The sequence below is a fragment of the Aquarana catesbeiana genome, linkage group LG05 (assembly GCF_042186555.1).
Source record: "Aquarana catesbeiana isolate 2022-GZ linkage group LG05, ASM4218655v1, whole genome shotgun sequence".
Taxonomy (NCBI): Eukaryota; Metazoa; Chordata; class Amphibia; order Anura; family Ranidae; genus Aquarana; species Aquarana catesbeiana.
This window is the reverse complement of record NC_133328.1, coordinates 571,262,098-571,281,709: the sequence shown is the minus strand read 5'-3', so window position 1 is coordinate 571,281,709 and position 19,612 is coordinate 571,262,098. Positions and strand designations below refer to the sequence as shown.

The following is a 19,612-nucleotide window of genomic DNA, read 5'->3' as shown; positions in this document are numbered from 1 at the left end:
TTGCGGAACTACAAGTCCCATCATGCCTCTGCCTGAGGGAGTTATGCTTGTAACCCGTCAGCCTTACAATGCCTTATGGGACTTAAAGTTTTGCAATAGCTTGAGGGCCGCTAGTTTGGGACCCCTGCTCTATAGTGTGTATTTGTCTCAATCCAGAGCGCTATGTTGTCATTTCTGTTTGCTGCTGTGTTCCTCTGCTATCTGCATTAGTCACTTCTGACAAGTTTTCCTGACACCAAGAAGTAAAAAGGTGATATGGGAGGGAGCTCCAGCACACAGCCTGTGGCTGACAGCTTTAGCTCTGTTTCTGTGTGCAGCCGTGTGTTTCCCTTCCCTTCAATCAGCTTTGACGGAGCTCTGCAGAGAGTAACTTCAGTTTCCCACCTTTGCTTTTTGAAAGCTGAGATAAGTTGTAAAAATGCTGCACTTTGAACAGTTGTAGAGAAGAGAAGACTGCAGATAAACAGGTGCAATTTATGTAGGAGGATTTGCTTCATCTCCGTGTATCACCTGAGGCCAGTCACTTTACTGGGTATATGTAAGGTTTACAATCACTTTAAACCTATTTGAATACCTTCGGAGGAATTGGAAGCAGGTCTTCTCATTCAACATCAGCTTCTTATTTTATACATGCCACAGACATGCTCCAAAATGTTGTTGAAAGCCTTCCCAGAAGAGCGGAGACTACAATTGCCGGGAAGGGGGTCAACTCCTTATTAGTGCCCATGGTTTGAAAATTGGAACAGTTACAGCGCCCTAAGGAAGCAGGTGGCTTAGTGCTACCAAACCCTTGGTTGTACTATCTGGCCTCCCAGCTACAGCACATAGCCAGAGTTCTGTGCCCTGCTAATACTCAGGTATTGAACTTGGTGGACCCTACGTCACACCTTCTCCGGGTTGCCACTGGGGGAGAGATAGTGGAGGGTCTGGAAGCATTACAGTTTTCTAAATCTAACAAGCAATTTCCAACGTACAACTTGATGCAGAAAGTGTGGAAGAAAGTTAGGGCATTACAACAACTGGAGGGATTCACCAGGTTTAGCCCCATATGGGATAACAAGAGGTACGTGGAGTTAGAGAAATTACAATATGGCATATGATGGCAAAAATACGGGATTACTCATATGACTCAAATATTTAGGGATGGCAAATTACGCTCATTCCATACTTTATGGAATTTGAACTCCCTGCCTCTATGCTGTATTATTATTTCCAACTCCAAAATGCTGTCAAGGCCCAACTGGGAACTGACGCGTGAACTCGAGAGTCCAACACCCATTTTCAGCTATATGAGGGAAGTAACCTCATAGAAAGGCTTTATATCGTGCAGCTATTTCATGCTGCTCAATAAATTCCTCCCTGACAGTACTACAGGGATCATATCCAAGCAGGAAAATGACATTGGGGCTTTTGAGGACCATTGGGAGGAGACACTTGCCACAGTTCCCCGGATTTCCCTAAATGTGGCTCAAAGGCTGTCCCAGCTATATTTACTCTTGCGTGTCCATTACACGCCAGCTAGACTGGCGAGAATGGGTGTGCGAGACGATCCTGCCTGTACAAGATGCATGAGAGACCACGGTGATCTGATCCATATGTTATGGCGGTGCCCAAAATTGCATATCTATTGGAAGGATGTGATGGGAACTATTAACCAAGTGTTTCAGGTCCGTCTCAAGGAAAACCCCAAACTATGCTTGTTGGGAAATATTGAAGATGCCCCTGAGGAGGAAGCCTCTAGACTAGCGGTAGCTAGGGCCCTTTTCCAGGCTAGGATATTAATTCTGAGACATTGGAAGTCAACAGAACCCCCTACAGTGAAAGAATGGCTGAATCAAATGGGAGATACTATCAGGTTGGAAAAATACATTTATCAGCACAGGGGTAAGGTGTGAACAAATAAAAAAAAAATTTGGGCTCCTTGGCTGGAGGTTCCTGGTCTAGCTCCGGCTGATCTAATTATGGACCGTCTACTATTGTAAAAGGGATACGATAGTCACTGGAACGTGTGTCCCACCCGGGATCGTCCTCCTTCGCAGAAATCCATTATTTGATTAGTCTTGTGTTTGAGCTAAATAGTATGCGGTTGTAATGAGTGTTTGTGATTTAGTGCTACGTACCAAGGGTTGCAAACTTATGCCTGATATGTATATGATCTTGCAAACTGTGCTGTGTCTGATTTATTGCCGTTTTTCAATAAAATTCTTATTGATTTAAAAAAAAAAAAGCCCATGGTTTGGATGTCCACCAGACTCCTATAGGTGGGATGGTCTGGTGGCCACATACTTTTTACCATATAATGTATAAGGAGGGCCAGCGCTACCATAAGGCTGATTAAGCAACCGCCTTAGGGTGCTAGGATGGGGGGGTTTGGGGGCAGTAAAATCAGAATCCTCAGCCACAGCTGTGAAACTGCCTATCACTTCCACCAACGCTGCAATGTGCCCCCTCCCTCCCTGCCATGTTCACCATGCTCTGCTGTCCCACCTACGAGCCGGTGCAGTCATGGCGAGTGTGCGGCTTGGAAGGACGGCAGGAGCTCAGCGGACCTCCTGTACACAGACCAGGAAGTGACGTGTATGACGTCACTTCCTGGACTGGAGCTGTCATTCTCCGGAATCGGTTTCTGGGGAAGCAGATTGTGTTCCATCAGCTGCAGTGGATCAGAGGGTCTAGTAGACCCTGGGTGCCTCCATAAAGAGAACCTGTCACCTATATGCTATCACATAGGGGAATATTTGGGCCTTAAGTGATCGCAATAAACGTTATGTAAAAATAAATAAAAATTAAACCAAAAATGTTGTAAGTATGTAAGGAGACATATAAAAAAAAAATAAAAGATTAAAGATATTTTAGACACACACACAAAAAATGCGTGCTTTGGGGCACCTACATACAGTATGTAAACAGCGATTGTCCTTCACATATTATATATGAGCGCACACGCCAGAATGAGAGCAGTGATTTTTAGCACCAGTGCTTTTGCGTAACTCTAAACTGATAACCTGTAGGTCTTCGTCACCTACACCTGCACCTTTGCCTAAGTAGACTAAAATCCCTGCACTGGCCCTGTGTATAAGCACACAGTACACTATTTTACAAGCAAATCGCACTAGTTGTCCAGAGGCAGCAGCAACTAGGACCTGACCAGCTTATACTGGCAGGCAGAGCGACTGTCTGGAAACGTATTATACATGGACAATCGGCAGCCTATGTGGATGATTGTGTGCTGCCCCTGAGAGCCCTACAGCCCTGGGCCACAGCCTATGTAGTCTATGCAGAAATCTGTCTGCGGTTGTTAGGCATACACTGTAGTAATCATCAGTCTGCTTTCAGAATATCTATGATCTGATGATTTGTATAGGACAAGTCTTATAATAGCTTCTCTCATCCCTGCATCTCTTTATTCTGCTAATTAAGATGGGAAAGACTGACAAGCAAAGAACTTCAAAGGGTTTTTACTGCCTTGTTGCTCATAGGAGAATGTTTGGAAGCAGAGAGCAAGTTTTATAATGGACTGCAAGTACAATTTAATCAGTGAACTGCTAATTTTATCTGGAAAATGTTAAAGGAGAACTATTGTGAAGATAAGCGCATATCTGCTATTGTGGATCATTCCAGGGCCAACATACTGTTTCTGTCTCTTCTGCCCAAAAAAAAAATTCTTTTGCTTGTTTCCTAACAATTTTTTTTGTATACTGCCTGCAGCTTATTGTAGCGTAGCGCATTGTACACACTTAAGCTGGCCAAAGATGGATAGAAAATCAAATGTAAAATCGAGTTGGTAGACCGATCGTTCAATTTTCATATGGTTAGTGCGCTTTCTGTGACAGTCAGTTTCTGTTTCAGGATTGCAAATGAATGAACATGTTAGCTCTAATGCAGAAAAATAAAATAAATACATATTTTTATTTTTTCAATAAGGGTGCATTTCATTTTTTAAAGGCAAAATATGACTTTAATCTTAGAGGGCACGTACAGACTTTTTTTTTGCTAAATATCTAAAATAGGTCTGCTCAATGTAAATTATTTGGATATATATAATATATATTCTTTATTTAAACGCTTCAGCCCTGGAAGATTTTACCCCCTTCCTGCTGACAAAGGCACTTTTTGCGATTCAGCACTGCGTCACTTTAACTGACAATTGCGTGGTCGTGCGATGCTGTACCCAAACAAAATTGACGTCCTTTTTTTTACCACAAATAGAGCTTTCTTTTGGTGGTATTTGATCATCTATGCGGTTTTTATTTTTTGCGCTATAAACAAAAAAAAGCTACAATTTTGAAAAAAAAACAATATTTTGTACTTTTTGCTATAATAAATATCCCCATTTTTTTTTTTAAAAGCACATTTTTTTTTCAGTTTACGTCGATATGTATTCTGCTACATATTTTTGGTAATAAAAATTGCAATAAGCGTATATTGATTGGTTTGCGCAAAAGTTATAGCGTCAACAAAATAGGGGATAGATTTATAGCATTTTTATTATCATCATTTTTTTTTTACTAGCAATGGCGGCAATCTGCGATTTTTATCGTGACTGCGACATTATGGCAGACACATCGGACAATTTTTACATATTTTTGGGACCATTGGCATTAATACAGCGATCAGCACTATAAAAATGCATTGATTACTGTAAAAATGTCACTGGCAGTGAAGGGGTTAACACTAGGGGGCGTTTAAGGGATTAATTGTGTCCCCTAGTGTGTGTTCTAACTGAAGGGAGAGGGGACTGACTAGGGGAGATGACAGCGTATGAACAGACGATCTGTCACTTCTCCCCTCGGAGAACCGGATCTCTGTGTTTACACACAGAGATCCCGGTTCTCGCCGTGTTACGGGCGATCGCAAGATCATCGAGACCTGCGGGCGCGCCCCCTAGTGGCCACCAGAGGGAGCGACATAACATAACAGCGATTCGCCTGCCCGTGCCATTATGCCGCAGTACAACTGCGGCGGCTGGTCGGCAAGCGCTTAAGAAAGAAGAACATGCGGAAATACAGAGACCACAATGGCATATATCAAAATAAAGTAATCGTTCCCAAGAACATACAATACATCACAATGTAAGAAAAAAATGGTCATCTATCAGAAGGGAATCACATTGAGCTTCAACGGGACAGGAGTCCTCTGTACCCCTCATGGCCATTTTCCACAATGATCGCCATTTTAAGGAATAGGAATAAAGCCAGGTACCGACCGGCTCTAAAGTCGCAGCACTCTTCTACTGAGATTGTAAGAAAAACAGGAAAAAGAAAATGGAAAAAGAAGAAAGAGAGGAGAAGAGAAAAAGAGAGAGAAAAAAAAAAGGGGGGGGGGGGTTGGGGGGTTTAGGAGGAGAAGGGATAGTACTACCATCCAGTCATACCAACTCCGTCCGGGGAGCTTTCAAAGTCGTCCTACTTCAGGGCAGCTAAGCCGCCGGCTTTCCATACTCCTCAGTGTATTGTCAGAAATTTCTCACTTAGGCCTTTTTCCGTGGCCACCAAGTCCTCCATTGCGTGAATGTCCACTACTTTCTTCAAACAGACGGCCACCGACGGTGGCTGTGTCTGCTTCCAGCACAGGGGGATGCAACCTTTTGCCGCAGTGAGCAGGAGAGGCAATATGGATCTCCTATAGATCTTACTAGTAATCCCTTGGTGATGCAAAAGGAAGAACTCGGGGGTCGCCAGTATCTCCCGATCTGTGAACTTCTGAACTATATGGTGTACCTCTGTCCAGAAGGGCTGTAGGATGCAGCAAGACCAGAAGACATGAAGGAGCGTTCCAACCTCCTCCCCACATTTCCAACAAAGGTCCGTGCTCTGAAGGAACATCTTGTGGATTCTTTCCGATGTGTAGTACCATCAGGACAGTACTTTAAATCCCGCCTCCTGGTATGTGGCACAGATAGAAATCTTGTTGGAAAAGAGGATGAGCCGATCGTCTTGTTTCTCTATAAGTTGTAATCCCAGCTCATGCTCCCACCTGACAATATAAAAAGGCCTAAAGTCTGGTGGTGGGGATACCAGTCGTTGATATGTCAGGGAAATTGCAGGCCTCAATGGAGACCGCTCCAGGCTTAGCAATTCAAAGGAGGTCAGTTGCCTCCTGAAAGCTGCCGGGGAAGGCAATGAACCAATATAATGGGACAACTGTACTTTTTGCCAAAAAGAGAGCCCCGCCAGGGCTGGGTCACCCAGGATCTGTTGCCTGTTCCTCCATTGTCCATTAGTGAGGAAGTGTCGGGCCTGTGACCTCTCGACCAGTTTCAATTCCAGGAATCTAGGATCGTTGAGTCCTGGACTAAAAGGCGGATTGCCAACAACAGAAGTGAGTGGAGACGGGAGCGGAAGGCCCTCTGGGCAGTCTGCAATGTTACCCCCACCATGGGATGGTCCGATATCCATTCTGGCAAGGGCTGCTGACACCATGGTAGCGACTCCAGCTGGACCCCCATTAAGGATTGTTCTACTTGCACCCATTGTTCCAGAGTGCCATGATGACACCAGTCCAAGATACAGGTTAGGTGACAGACTGTGTGGTAAAGATGGGCATCTGGTAAGGCTATGCCCCCCCTCAGTTTTGGAAGTCACAGAACAGTTTGCGCCAACCGTGGGGGTTTCTGGGCCCAGACAAAGTTGACAAGTGCTTGGTTCACCGCTCTTAGGAAGGAGGTAGGAACCCGTATGGGGAGTGCCTGAAAGTGGTACAAGTTTTCACTATGCCACATTGTCCGAACCAGGAGAACAGGCCATGCTGCCACTCCTGAAGATCCTTCCTTATGTCTGTCAGAAGAGGGGGGAAGTTGAGGGAAAAAATATCCTCCACCTTACTGGGCAAGAGGATGCCCAGGTACTTAATGTGGGATGTAGCCCATTTAACGGGAAAATCTAACCGGGGAAGCGCGGCTAGGTAGGATGGCAAGGCGACATCAAGCACTTCCGATTTCTGGTAATTGATGCGGAACAGTGACAACTCCTCATATGTCTTTAGTTCCTTCAGCAAGTTTGGGATGGATACTTCGGGGTTCTCTCAGGCCTCTTCTCCCTCTCTCCGGTGTCGTCTCTGCGCTCTCTGGTTCTTCTCCGGTGCCTTCTTCCTTCTGCTGGGCTCCTCCGCTATCTTCTGTTCTTTTTCCGCTCTTTTGCTAGCGGAGGAGCCCCGTCTTCTGAGACGTCTTCTTCCCTCTTCTCTTCCTGAGATGTTGACACGACGCTCCCTCTCGCTGTAATGCCGTGAGCGGGGTCTGCAACAAAGTATATAGGCATGGGGCGTGGCCACCGGGAGATGTCATCTCAGATGTCGTCACAGTCCCGGGGGATGATGGGACATTTTAGTCCAAATATGAGATCTGAGGACTTTTTGACCCAAGATCTCATATTTAAGAGGACCTGTCATGCTTTTTTCTATTACAAGGGATGTTTACATTCCTTGTAATAGGAATAAAAGTGATCCAAAATTTTATTTTTTAAAAAACAGTGAAAAAATAAATAAAATCAAGTAAAATAAATAAGAAAACATTTTTTATTTTTTTTTTAAAGCGCCCCGTCCCGACGAGCTTGCGCGCAGAAACGAACGCATATGTGAGTAGCACCCGCATATGAAAATGTTGGTCAAACCACACATGTGAGGTATCCCCACGATCGCTAGAGCGAGAGCAATCATTCTAGCCCTAGTCCTGCTCTGCAACTCAAAACATGCAACCTGTAGAATTTTTTAAACGTCGCCTATGGAGATTTTTAATGGTAAAAGTTTGTCGCCATTCCACGAGCGGGCGCAATTTTGAAGCGTGACATGTTGGGTATCAGTTTACTCGGCGTAATATTATCTTTCACAATATAAAAAAAAATTGGGCTAACTTTACTGTTGTCTTATTTTTTTATTCAAAAAAGTGAATTTTTTCCAAAAAAAAAGTGCGCTTGTAAGACCGCTGTGCAAATACAGTAATTTTCTAGCAAATAAAACTGTTTTAAACTTGTAAACACCAAAATCTCAAAACGAGGCTGGTTCTTAAGTGGTTAAGTGTATCCCAGGGAGGGGTTTCTAACTGGGAGGGGAGGGAACTGCCTGGAAGTACAGAGAGATCGCTGTTCCTGATCACTAGGAACAGACGATCACTCAGTACTCCCCTGACAGAATGGGGATCTGCTTTTTTTACACTGGTGGAGCGATCGCGGGTGGCCGGGGCACATCGCGACTGCCAGCCACGTGCATTGGCTCCGGCGCCGTGGACGCTCCCACTGTATCTATTACAAGAAGTGCCATACCGGTACGGCAATTCACGCAATAGAGCCGCCCTGCCACAGTATAAATGTGGCGGCTGGTCGGCAAGTGGGTAATAGCATTTTAGAGCATTTAGAAGCAGTTAGGAGCAGTGAGCATTTTTTTTTTCTGCTGTTAAAACGCTCCCAAGAAACATTACAAAAAAAAAAAAAATGTTCTGCTCCTAGATGCTGAAGCTCAAAAAAACGCTAATAGCCTAAAGTAGTGTGCATGGATACATAGGAAAGCATTATTTAGCTTCTAGGAGCTTAAAGCGGAACTTCAGTCATTTTTTTCATCTTTCCATCTATTAAATCTTCTGCCTTTTTGTTGTTTTAACTTTTTGGATAGTAAAACATTTTTTTTCTGCCAGTAAATATCTTATACAGCTCACTTCCTGTTTCTTGTCTGGTAAAAAGCCTAGGCTTGTGACATCATGCACAGCTCTCTCTCACTCTTGTGAGAGTTTGCCAGGAAGGGAGGTGGGGGGGGGGGTCATAAGAGGGCCAATGAGAGCTGCAGAGCTGAAGGTGTGTCTGTGTAAATCCAGGAAGTGAACAGGCAGCAGCTTCGGCTGCCCACAGTTAAAATGGTTGCAGCCAGACTCAGCGGAGGGAGATTTCTGCAGCATATTTGGCAAGTACAGAATCACAATATATATAAAATAATATGCAAAGAGGTTGGAGAGGAGCTTCAGAATGGCAAAGATGTTTTTATTACAAATGATGTGAGCAGACTGCAGTTCCTCTTTAAAAAAATGCTAGCGTGCATGGAGCCTAAAAGCTTACAAATGCTGCTATACTCGTTTATGAGCCATAAGCTTTTGTGGGAGTATAGTTTTGCTTAAAAAAAAAAAAGCTGAAAAAAGCAAACGCTAAAAAATGCTACTGCAAAACTCATTCTACAGCTACAGATTTCTACAGCTAACACTACTGGAATTTTTATATAAAGTCCATTGTGCACGAGGCCTAAATATAGTCAATGTTGATTGAGAGTTGTGCTTTGAATGTCATCAGGAGCGTGCCATCCTGTGCAGCAGTGCGGCCGGTGTCTTGTCGAATTCAGTCCCCTATCATATAGTGTCCTCCCTGTACTGCGCAGGCGCAGTACGGAGGACAAAGGAGACGCCGAAAGTCTCCGAAGTTCAACAGCTGATCGTCAGCTGTACACGGCGCCTGCGCATTTATTCTTACCCTATGTCCAGGATCATTCCCCACTATCCAAGTGGACATAGAGTTAGAATAAATATTTGCCGAGCGCAGCGAGGCCGTGCCCGAAGCGTGGCGAGCGAAGCGAGCCCGCGAGGGGCCCTCTTACACTGCCATCGCTAACAGGTGCCCGAGCGCCGTGTACAGCTGATGGTCAGCTGATCACCTTCGGACATTTTCGGCATCTCCTGCTCCTCCGTACTGCGCAGGCGCAGCGCCTGCGCAGTACGAGGCGGACACTATTTGATACAAGGACACTATATGGCAGAACACCGGCTCATTGTCCATGCCAGACAAGAAGAGGAAGTTGGGCTATATCAGTTGCCAGTTTCATCATGGTTTGGTTCTCATGTAATTACTAAACTGAGCACTTATCTTTTGTGTTCCTTCTTGTTATTTCTAAAATAAGAGAACAGTTTTGTACAGAGTAAATGTGTACATTCATTCATTGCTGAGTGAGTGAAACACAAATCCATCTGCACACAGCTAGAATTGAATTGACCTTTCTCAATGGAAAGTCCCGTGTAAATTTCTGGAATTGCTTTATCGGTTAACCTTGGTGCTATAGGCATACGGAGTTCTATTGTTCACCTCTGCCTGAGGACTCTGGTTCCTGTTCTTATCTCTGTTTTATAGTGTATTTGTACAACTGCTCTAATTGTCAGTCCTATCTATTTATAAAGGCAGGCAGAGTCTGTTATTTACACTTGTACTCGCCTAATGTGATTCCTGCTGCAGGTTGATTTTCTGCATTTTCCATGATGTAGAATAAATTTCAATCTTGTTTTTGGATTCAAGAGAATTATGGCCCTTACACACGATCCAAAAATCGGACAGATCGTTTTTTTTTTTGTTTTTGTTTTTTGTATGCTGGTCGCTAGAGCTGCACGATTTTGGCTAAAATGAGAATCACAATTTCTTTGCTTAGAATAAAGATCACGATTCTCGCAAGTGTAACATCTTTCACATTATACAAAAAATTGGGCTAACTTTACTGTTTAGTTTTTTTGTTTAATTCATTAAAGTGTATTTTTTTTAAAAAATTGTGTTTGAAAGACCGCTGCGCAAATACGGTGTGACATAAAATATTGCAACAACTGCCATTTTATTCTATAGGGTCTCTGCTAAATAAAAAAAAAAAAAAATATGTCCAAGTAATTTTCTAGCAGAAAATAATGATTTTTACTTGTAATCAACAAATGTCAGAAAAGGTTTGGTCTTTAAACTTCCTTCATTTACACGCATAGAGTTCTTTCCTTTGATAAAAGAACGAAAAGACACTTCTTTCTACTTATTTGCTGTTATGAAGCGGTGATTAACCGCTTCCAAGCCGCCAAATGGCGGATGGGCGGCGCGGCTCTCGTTCTGGGTGGACATTAAATGACGGCCTCCCAAAATGACCACTCTCGCATGCCCGTGGGGGCGCGCATCGCGGCGATCGGTGGTGTGTTGTGTCAGTCTGACACACCGATCTTGCTAAAGAGCCTCTGACGGAGACTCTTTACCATGTGATCAGCCGTGTCTAATCACGGCTGATCACCATGTAAACAGGAAGAGCCATTGATCGGCTTTTCCTTACTCACGTCTGACAAACGTGAGTAGAGGAGAGCCAATCGGCTGCTCTCCTGACAGGGGGGGTTTGTGCTGATTGTTTATCAGTGCAGCCCCCCCTCGGATGCCCACCCAGGACCACCAGGATTCCGCCAGAACCTCCATGGATGGCAACCACACTGGATCACCAGGTATGCCACCCTAGACCACCAGGGAGAAATGCCAATCAGTGCCCAGGCAGCTGCCAATCAGTGCCCATCCCCAATGCGTGCCAGTGCCATCAGGATGCCTAACAATGCCATCTATCAGTGCCGCCTATCAGTGCTCAGCAGTGCTGCCCATCAGTGAAGCCTTTCAGTGCCCATCGCCAGTGCCACCTTGTCGGTGCTGCCTTATCAGTGCCCATCAGTGAAGGAGAAAACTTACTTATTTACAAAATTTTATAACGGAAACAAAAGAAAAACTTTTTTTTTCAAAATTTGACGCCTTTTTATTTGTTTAGCAAAAAATAAACGTAGAGGTGATCAAATATCACCAAAAGAAAGCTCTATTTGTGGGAACAAAATGATAAAATGATAAAAATTCTGTTTGGGTACAGTGTTGTATGACTGTGCAATTGTCATTTAAACAGCGACAGCGCTGAAAGCTGAAAACTGGCTTGGGCAGGAAGGGGGTGTAAGTGCCCTGTATTGAGGTGGTTAAACTTGGCAGGCTGCCTGGATTTTTATTTATTTTTTCTTTCCCAGCTGTGAGAACTCTCTGCACTTGTTAGAAAGAATCATGACATGCTGTTTTGAAGATCAGGAAGAGAAAAAGATCGCAAATTCTTAACGATTAATTGTGCAGCTCAACTAGTTGCATATCGAATATGGAGAGGTTACTAAAGTGACAAATTCTCGTACGGCAGAATAAAAAATCAGAAGTGATGTCATGTGTTGTAGTGTATTTCTATTGTATTTTCAGACGACAACTATACTCATTAACGAAAATTGGACGAGAAAAGTTTTCCCGTTTGTCCATTCGGATAATATTGGCTCTCGAAAGCTCTGTACTAATGATCCGATTATCGTATGATTGCTTCGAAAGCGGTATTTTTCGTCCGATTTTCGGATCGTGTACACGGGCCAATAGGCTGGTCATACGTGAGTCTTTTTTTTTTTTTTTTTTCAACCAGCAAAGTTGAATTAAAGAAAATTACTTGATTCCCCCATCCACACACTTAAAGTGGTTGTTAAAAGCACAAGGCTTTTCATGCACTCTATGCATGAAGGTAAAAAAAACCTTCTGTGTGCAGCAGCCCCCCAATACTTACTGAGCCCCCTCTCGATCCAGTGATGTTCCCAAGAGCCTTGGCTCTCCGGGGACGCGCACTCCTGATTGGATTTTGGCAGCAGCGGGAGCCAATGGCTAACAATAAAAGCCAGTTAGCCAATTAGGAGGGGGTGGAGCGGAGCCGCAGCTCCATGTGTGAATGTACACACAGAGCTACAGCTCTTCTATATACTGCTTGTAGCATATGTGCAGTGTACACACTTAAAGTGGTTGTAAAGGCTGAAGTTTTTTTACCTGCATACATTTTATGCATGAAGGTAAAAAACCTTCTATGTGCAGTCCCCCCCCCCCTCAGCTCCCCCTAATATTTAAGCCCGATCTCATTCCAGCAATGTGCTCGAGACCTGAGGGTCTCTCCCTCCTGATTGGCTGAAATGCAGGAGCTATTGGCTCCCGCTGCTGTCAATCACAGCCAGTGAGTCGGGAGCAGAGGGCAGGGCTGAGCCACGCTCTGTCTCTTTATGGATGCAGAGAGCCGTCCGGTAGCGAGCGGCTTGCTGTGGGGGCACTCGGCAAGGGGGAGGGGCCCAGAGCAACGATGGGGGACCTGAGAAGACAAGAATGGAGGCTGCTCTGTGCAAAACCACTACACAGATCAGGTAAGTATAACATGTTTGTTATTAAAAAAAAAAAAAAGAAGTGTTTAATAGAACACACTGATAAGACTTGTGCTGATCAAGAGAGAATTTTCCAGCAGGTCGGTTGCACATACATGGATCAAAATCCATCCAGTTCCTGCTGAATTGGCTGAATTTCAATCCACTTATGACAAATGGATCGAATCTCAGCTGATTCAGCAGGGACCAGCTGAGATTCACCCCCTGCATGGACAGGTTAATTGTACCAATGTCCATCGATTGACTTGGGTGCAACCACCCTGTCGAATTTTTAGCATGCAGTTGTTGCCATTGTCTATAGTTAGCAATAATCACTGTGTTCTCCTGTCCGGGACACGGCCCCACCCCACCAGACTGACTTTGTAATGGGGGAATTGAGCAAGGTTGCAGGAAAGAAAATCACATAATCTGTGGTTTGCCTTTGTCCACTAGTCCACTCCACTTAAAGGGGTTGTAAAGGCAATTTAAAAAAAAAAAAAATAACAAACATGTTATACTTACCTCCACTGTGCAGCTCGTTTTGCACAGAGTGGCCCCGAACCTGGTCTTCTGGGGTGCCTCGGCGGCTGTCTCAGCTCCTCCCCACAAGAACTAAACACCTTCATGCGAGCTCTCTCGCATGGTGGTTAGTTCTTGCGGGCATTCTCCCGTGATACAGCCGGCGGCTATAGCCGCTCACTGTATCACTCGGCCCCGGGGCGCCGCATCATTGGATGTGATTGACAAGCAGCGCGAGCCAATGGCTGCGCTGCTTTCAATCCATCCTCTCTAGCCAATCAACGGCCAGGCTGAGCGGCGAAGAGGACATTGGGGGCGAGAGCAACAGGTGAACAGGCTCAGGTAAGTAAAACAGGGGGGGGGCCGGTATTGTTGGATGTTTTTTCATCTTAATGCATAGGATGCATAAAGATGAAAAAACGCGAACCTTTACAACCCCTTTAACAATTCTTTCTCTTTTTCAGACTGTGGAGAGAATATATTATATTACAGCTGACTTCTCCTTATGTGAGGTTTCCTTTTTAAAGGCATAGTCCACCTTTTGGAAAAACAATTTAAAAAGAGGCACTATAATTTAAAAAAAAATAATTCTTTTTTTTTTTCGTATTCAGGCCTGAAAAGTGTTGCAACTGTTTTTTGCTGTCTGAGTTGTACTAGAGAAATTTCACTTCCTGTCTTGGAAACAAAACAGGAAATTAGGAAATCTCTGCAAAGTGAATGGAATGACAGTTATCACTTTTCCCTCAACTCTGCTCTGGTGACGAGTAACAATTTTTGGATTTATGAGTTTGCCATCTTAATGGCAGTGGTCACCAGGACAAATAGAGAGGTGAATCTCCCCAGTAAAGTCAGACTGCAATAAAAACTGTCCAAAACTAAAAATAAAAGTTTTATGTAATGTATAAAATAAAGAAAATAATGTTTTTTTTGGTTATTTGTTTTTATATAACTTGCCTTCGCTCTGATTCCATTTTGCTCATTCTTGTCATATGATGCAGGGAATGAGTTGTCAGGTCATTGTCCTTGGTAGTTTATTACCAATCTCATCCAAGTTGTTATCTATGAAAAAAAAAAAAAAAAGACAACTCAAAGGTCTTTGTACACCGCCAAGCACAATTTTAGAGTTGCTAATGTTGTCCTGTTGAATTCCAGTTTTCTTCTACCACTCACTCCAAATATGTACCCCCCATCTTTGTACACTGCTCAAAAAAATGAAAGGAACACTTTTTAATCAAGTCAAATAAACTCCTGGGATATTGATCTGGTCAGTTAAGTAGCAGAGGGGGTTGTTAATCAGTTTAAGCTGCTTTGGTGTTAATGAAATTAGCATTCGCACTAGATGGGCAACAATGAGACGGCCTCCAAAACAGGAATGGTTTTACAGGTGGAGGCCACTGACATTTTTTTCCTGCTCATCTTTTCTGACTAGTTTTTCATTTGGCTTGGGTCAGTGCCACTGCTGGTAGCATGAGGAGATACCTGGATCCTATAGAGGTCGCACAGGCAGTTCAACTCCTCCAGGATAGCACATCAATATCTGCCATTGCCAGAAGGTTTGCTGTGTCTTCCAGCACAGTCTAAAGAGCATGGAGGAGATCCCATGAGACAGGCAGTTACTCTAGCAGAGCTGGACAGGGCCGTAGAAGGTCCTTAACCAATCAGCAGAACCGGTATCTGCTCCTTTTATGCAAGGAGGAACAGGATGAGCACTGCCAGAGCCCTACAAAATGACCTCCAGCAGGCCACTGGTGTGAATGTCTCTGAGCAAACAATCAGAAACAGACTTCATGGGGGTGGCGTGAGGGCCCGACGTCCTCCTAGTGGGCCCTGTGCCCACTGCCCGGCACCGTGGAGTACGATTGGCATTTCCCATTGAACACCAGAATTGGCAGGTCCGCCACTGGCACCCTGTGCTTTTCACAGATGAGAGCAGGTTCACCCTGAGCACATGTGACAGACGTGAAAGGGTCGGGAGAAGCCGTGGAGAATGTTATGCTGCCTGTAACCTCATTCACCAGACTGTTTTGAACATGGGTCAGTGATGGTCTGGGGAGGCATATTAATGAAGGGATGCACAGACCTCTACAGGCTAGACAATGGCACCCTGACTGCCATTAGGTATCGGGATGAAATCCTTGGACCCATTGTCAGACCCTACGCTGGTGCAGTGGGTTCCGGGTTCCTCCTGGTGCACGGCAATGCCCGGCCTTATGTGGCGAGAGTATGCAGCCAGTTCCTGGAGGATGAAGGAATTGATACCATTGAATGGCCCCCACGCTCGCCTGACCTAAATCCAATAGAACACCTGTGGGACATTGTTTCGGTCCATCCGACGCCGCTACGTTGCACTTCAGTCTGTTCAGGAGCTCAGCTCTGTGATGTCCTGGTCTAGATCTGGGAGGGAATACCCCAGGACACCACCCGTCGTCTCATTATGGGCAAGCCCCGACGTTGTCAGGCATGCATACAAGCACGTGGGGGCCATACAAACTACTGAGTAATATTTTGAGTCGCTCCAATGAAATATCAGCAAAATGGACAAGCCTGCTGCTTCGTTCTTTCACTTTGATTTTCAAGGTGTCTTTGAATTCAGCCCTCTGTAGTTTGATAATTTTCATTTCCATCAAACGATGTGACATTCTTATGTGCCTAACACATTGCCCAGTCTATATCAGTATAGATATCCAGCATGATATTTTTCCCATTGAGATCTGATGTGTTTTCAAAGTGTTCCTTTAATTTTTTTGAGCAGTGTATATTTCATGCTTGCTAGGGAATGGGTAACTTTGTATAGGCACGTCATAACAGAATTGAGAAGAACTCTGGCATGTCAGAGATAATAGCTTTTCAGAGAACCGGCTTCTCTTGATTCCCAAGGACTTGGCTGCTAGGTAGCGGAAATGCGTAAAGTGATATTAACTACTTCCAGTCCTGGCCTTTTCTGGAACTTTTTCTTTGCTAGAAAATTACTTATAACTTTATATATTTTTTTAAAGCAGAGGCCATAGAGAATAAATTGGTGGGTTTTGCAATTTTTTTTTATGCCACACGGTATTTGCGCAGCGACTTTTCAAACGCCATATTTTGGGGAAAAATATATACTTTTTTTTTTTTTTTCATTTTAATGCAAAAAAATACAATACATAACACAATTTTTTTGTGGGAAAATATAAAAGATGAAGTTACGCCAAGTAAATAGATACCAAACGTGTCACGCTTTAACAACGACGACAAATGACATAAATTTTACTATTCATTGGTGATGCTTTAAAAGCCTTTACAGGTTACCACTTTAGATTTACAGAGGGGAATTACTGCCCATGATGTGATACCTCACATGTGTGGGACGATCGCTGTCTGAGTGTGGGACCAAAGCGCGCCTTTGAACACAAGCACAGGAGGAGGACGGGGGTACTTAAAACATTTTTTTTTTTTTTTTATTGTATGCTGTTTTTTATTATTTTTTTTTTATCAATTCTATTGCTGTCACAAGAAATGTAAACATCCTTGTGACAGCAATAGGCATGTAACAGGTTCTTATGGAAAGATCCCTTCTCTGCACTTAAAAGACTAAAAAACACCAAGATCAGTGATTCTGAATGCTTTAAAAAAAATGGCGCCGAGTAAACTAAGTAAACCATTGCTTCCGGTTTACTATTACGAACAGCCGATCAAAGGCAATCCTGGCTTTGCTTGGCTGTCCAGCCAGCCAGTGGACGCGCTGGCTGCTCGGGTTTCCTGGTGGGAAGGGAGAGCCCAAGAGAGCCATGGAAGAAGGGGAACGTCCCCTCTCACTGCTTGTAATAGCAATTGAGCGGCTGCTGAGCTGGACAGGGCCGTAGAAGCCGCTCCGATTGCTATTACAAGAGAGCTGACTGCCGGCTGTAAAAATCGATACCGAGGTGATGCCTGCACTGAAAATCCAGCAACATACAATGGTTGAAGGCTGATATATATATATTTTTTTTTAAATAATGAACATGTCATACCTGCTCAGTGCAATGGTTTTGCATAGAGCAGCCTTATCCTCCCTTTCTCTGGTCCCCCCTCCCAGCGCTCCTGGCCTCTCCTTCCTACCTAGTGCCCCCATAGCAAGCAGCTTGCTATGGTGGCTCCCGAGCTGCTGCTCCATGTGTCCAGTCACACACAGAGTGCGGCTCGGCCCCCCGCCCCTGCTCTCTTCTTATTGACTGTAGTGGGAACCAATGGCTACTGCTGCTGTCTCAGCCAATGAGGAGGGAGAGCCGAGGCTCCCGTGCACATGGCTGGATCGAGATGGGGCTTAGGTAATTATTGGGGGGCTTCTAGACACTGAAGGGTTTTTACCTTCATGCATAGAATGTATGAAGGTAAAAAACCTTTTGCCATTACAACCACTTTAACTTCTAATATGGCTTTGACCAAACTCTTTACAGACCAGTTACCGTGGAGTATTCTGGTGGGCAGTAACTTCCAGATGTCTCGTGTTGCTGTATTGTGGAGGTCTGTTATTTGTTCCAAAGGTGCTGTAAATCTTGGTGCAGGAACTGTAAAGGCCTTTAGAGTAACTCCACATTGTTGAGAATCTCTATTGGGTATATTGAAGGCATTTTAACAATCTTTGTTGCAGATTCCTGTCTTTTTCTGCTCTAAAGGAATAACTCTTTGGTTTTTTCAATGTATAGAGTAAATCTGCATGAAAGCTGATACACTTGCAGTTCTAAAAAGGAAAGCTGCAGGGTCTGCATCCCTTTAGCAGTAATAAACACTTTTGGAGTATCTCACCAAAATGACATTTTTGTTGTAGAGGAGTCCTAAAATCTGACTTGTATCTTAGTGCAGACTTCTGGGAAAATCGGTGAGCCAATCACACAAGCAGGAAATGACGTTTCTGGGAAAGTGCTGTATATCATCTGTGTACAGAACACCTCCACGTTGCCATATTGCATTGACTTCTACAGAAAATTACAGCAGCTGCAGATTGATAAGGAAAGTTATTTTTAAAGGGTTTGTAACCCTAAATTATTCTTTGCTGCCAGCTCCCTATTTTAGGCTGCCATCCTGCACTGTAATAAGTGTTTGTTAGAATCAGTGCCTCTAAATAACTTTTTGTGAAGTATCTTTAGGCCGGTCACGTGACTCCCGGCCGCTCTAATACTCTGATCCAGGGCTGCAGCAGGAGGAGCCGAGCTCTTCCTCTGATGTCATGTGACTGGCGAGCTGGCCACTCGGTCCCTTCCGCTGTAGCCCTGGATTGGAATAGCAGAGCGGCCGGGAGTCATGTACTCGGCCTGAAGATGCAGCACAAAAAGGTATTTGATGGCAGCTTAAAAGAGAGGGGCTGGCAGCATTTTTTTTTTTTTAATTGTATTTTTTTTACTAACAGCAGTGGGGGGGGGGGGGGTGGACAGAAAGGCAAGAAAAGAGGGCGGCACATCCAGGAAATGAAGATAAAGATGTTTATTGAAAATCCATGAAGATTACAAACATGACATACAAACGATCCAAGGTGCTCAAACACACAAACATGCTTACTCATTACTAACTAGCCCCCGGTGTGCATATTCATTCATAGCCAAGTGCATGTGGGTGGAATAATCAAAACCAGACTGGTGAAATTAATCACCTGTCATGAAAAAAGGGACACAGACTCCCGAACTGACAGGCAGGAAGGAGAGGGGGGAGAGAACAGAGAGGAGAGACGGCGGATGACAGAGGCATGTAAACTGACCATGGTGTCAGGCCTCAGCAGCCATGATAAACCGTGGTCAATTTACAGGGGGAGGGCAGAAACTGGCAGGATCAGCCAGGTTTTTTACAGTTTCCAGAGGGGCAGGTTAGACAGCACAAGCACTGTGCTGCTTAACCCCTTCCCGCCGTGCGTACGCAGATGTGCGTACTCGGCTTTCCGGGGTTATACCGGGATGATGCCCGCAGCTGCAGGCATCATCCCGGTACCGTTTTTTACAGCGGGCGATCGGCTTTCCGGGTTTAACAACCGATGCGGCTAAAAGCCGCTCGGCTGTTATACCGGAGCAGCGGGAGGAGACGTCCCCCCTCCCGCCGCTGTTACCGGGCCTCCCGTTCGAACGGGAGGCCCGGTGGCCAATCGGCTGTCTCCGGGGGCTGGGGGCGGGCTGGAACGAAGCTGTGGGCGGCTTCGTTCCAGCCTTC

The 19,612-nt window shown here is 44.6% G+C and overlaps 2 protein-coding genes across 4 annotated transcripts in view; one reads left to right on the top strand and one right to left on the bottom strand.

Annotated features, from left to right (window-relative positions):
• Window positions 1–19,612, top strand: part of MTERF3 (mitochondrial transcription termination factor 3) — a 78,736-nt gene that overhangs the window by 36,890 nt on the left and 22,234 nt on the right. The window lies entirely within an intron of this gene.
• PTDSS1 (phosphatidylserine synthase 1) overlaps window positions 1–19,612 on the bottom strand; it is a 135,503-nt gene that overhangs the window by 111,348 nt on the left and 4,543 nt on the right. Inside the window, exon 2 of the mRNA XM_073632004.1 lies at window positions 14,414–14,518. Within this exon, the coding sequence (XP_073488105.1) occupies window positions 14,414–14,448 (35 nt within the window). The 5' untranslated portion in view covers window positions 14,449–14,518. The remainder of the gene's footprint in view (window positions 1–14,413; window positions 14,519–19,612) is intronic.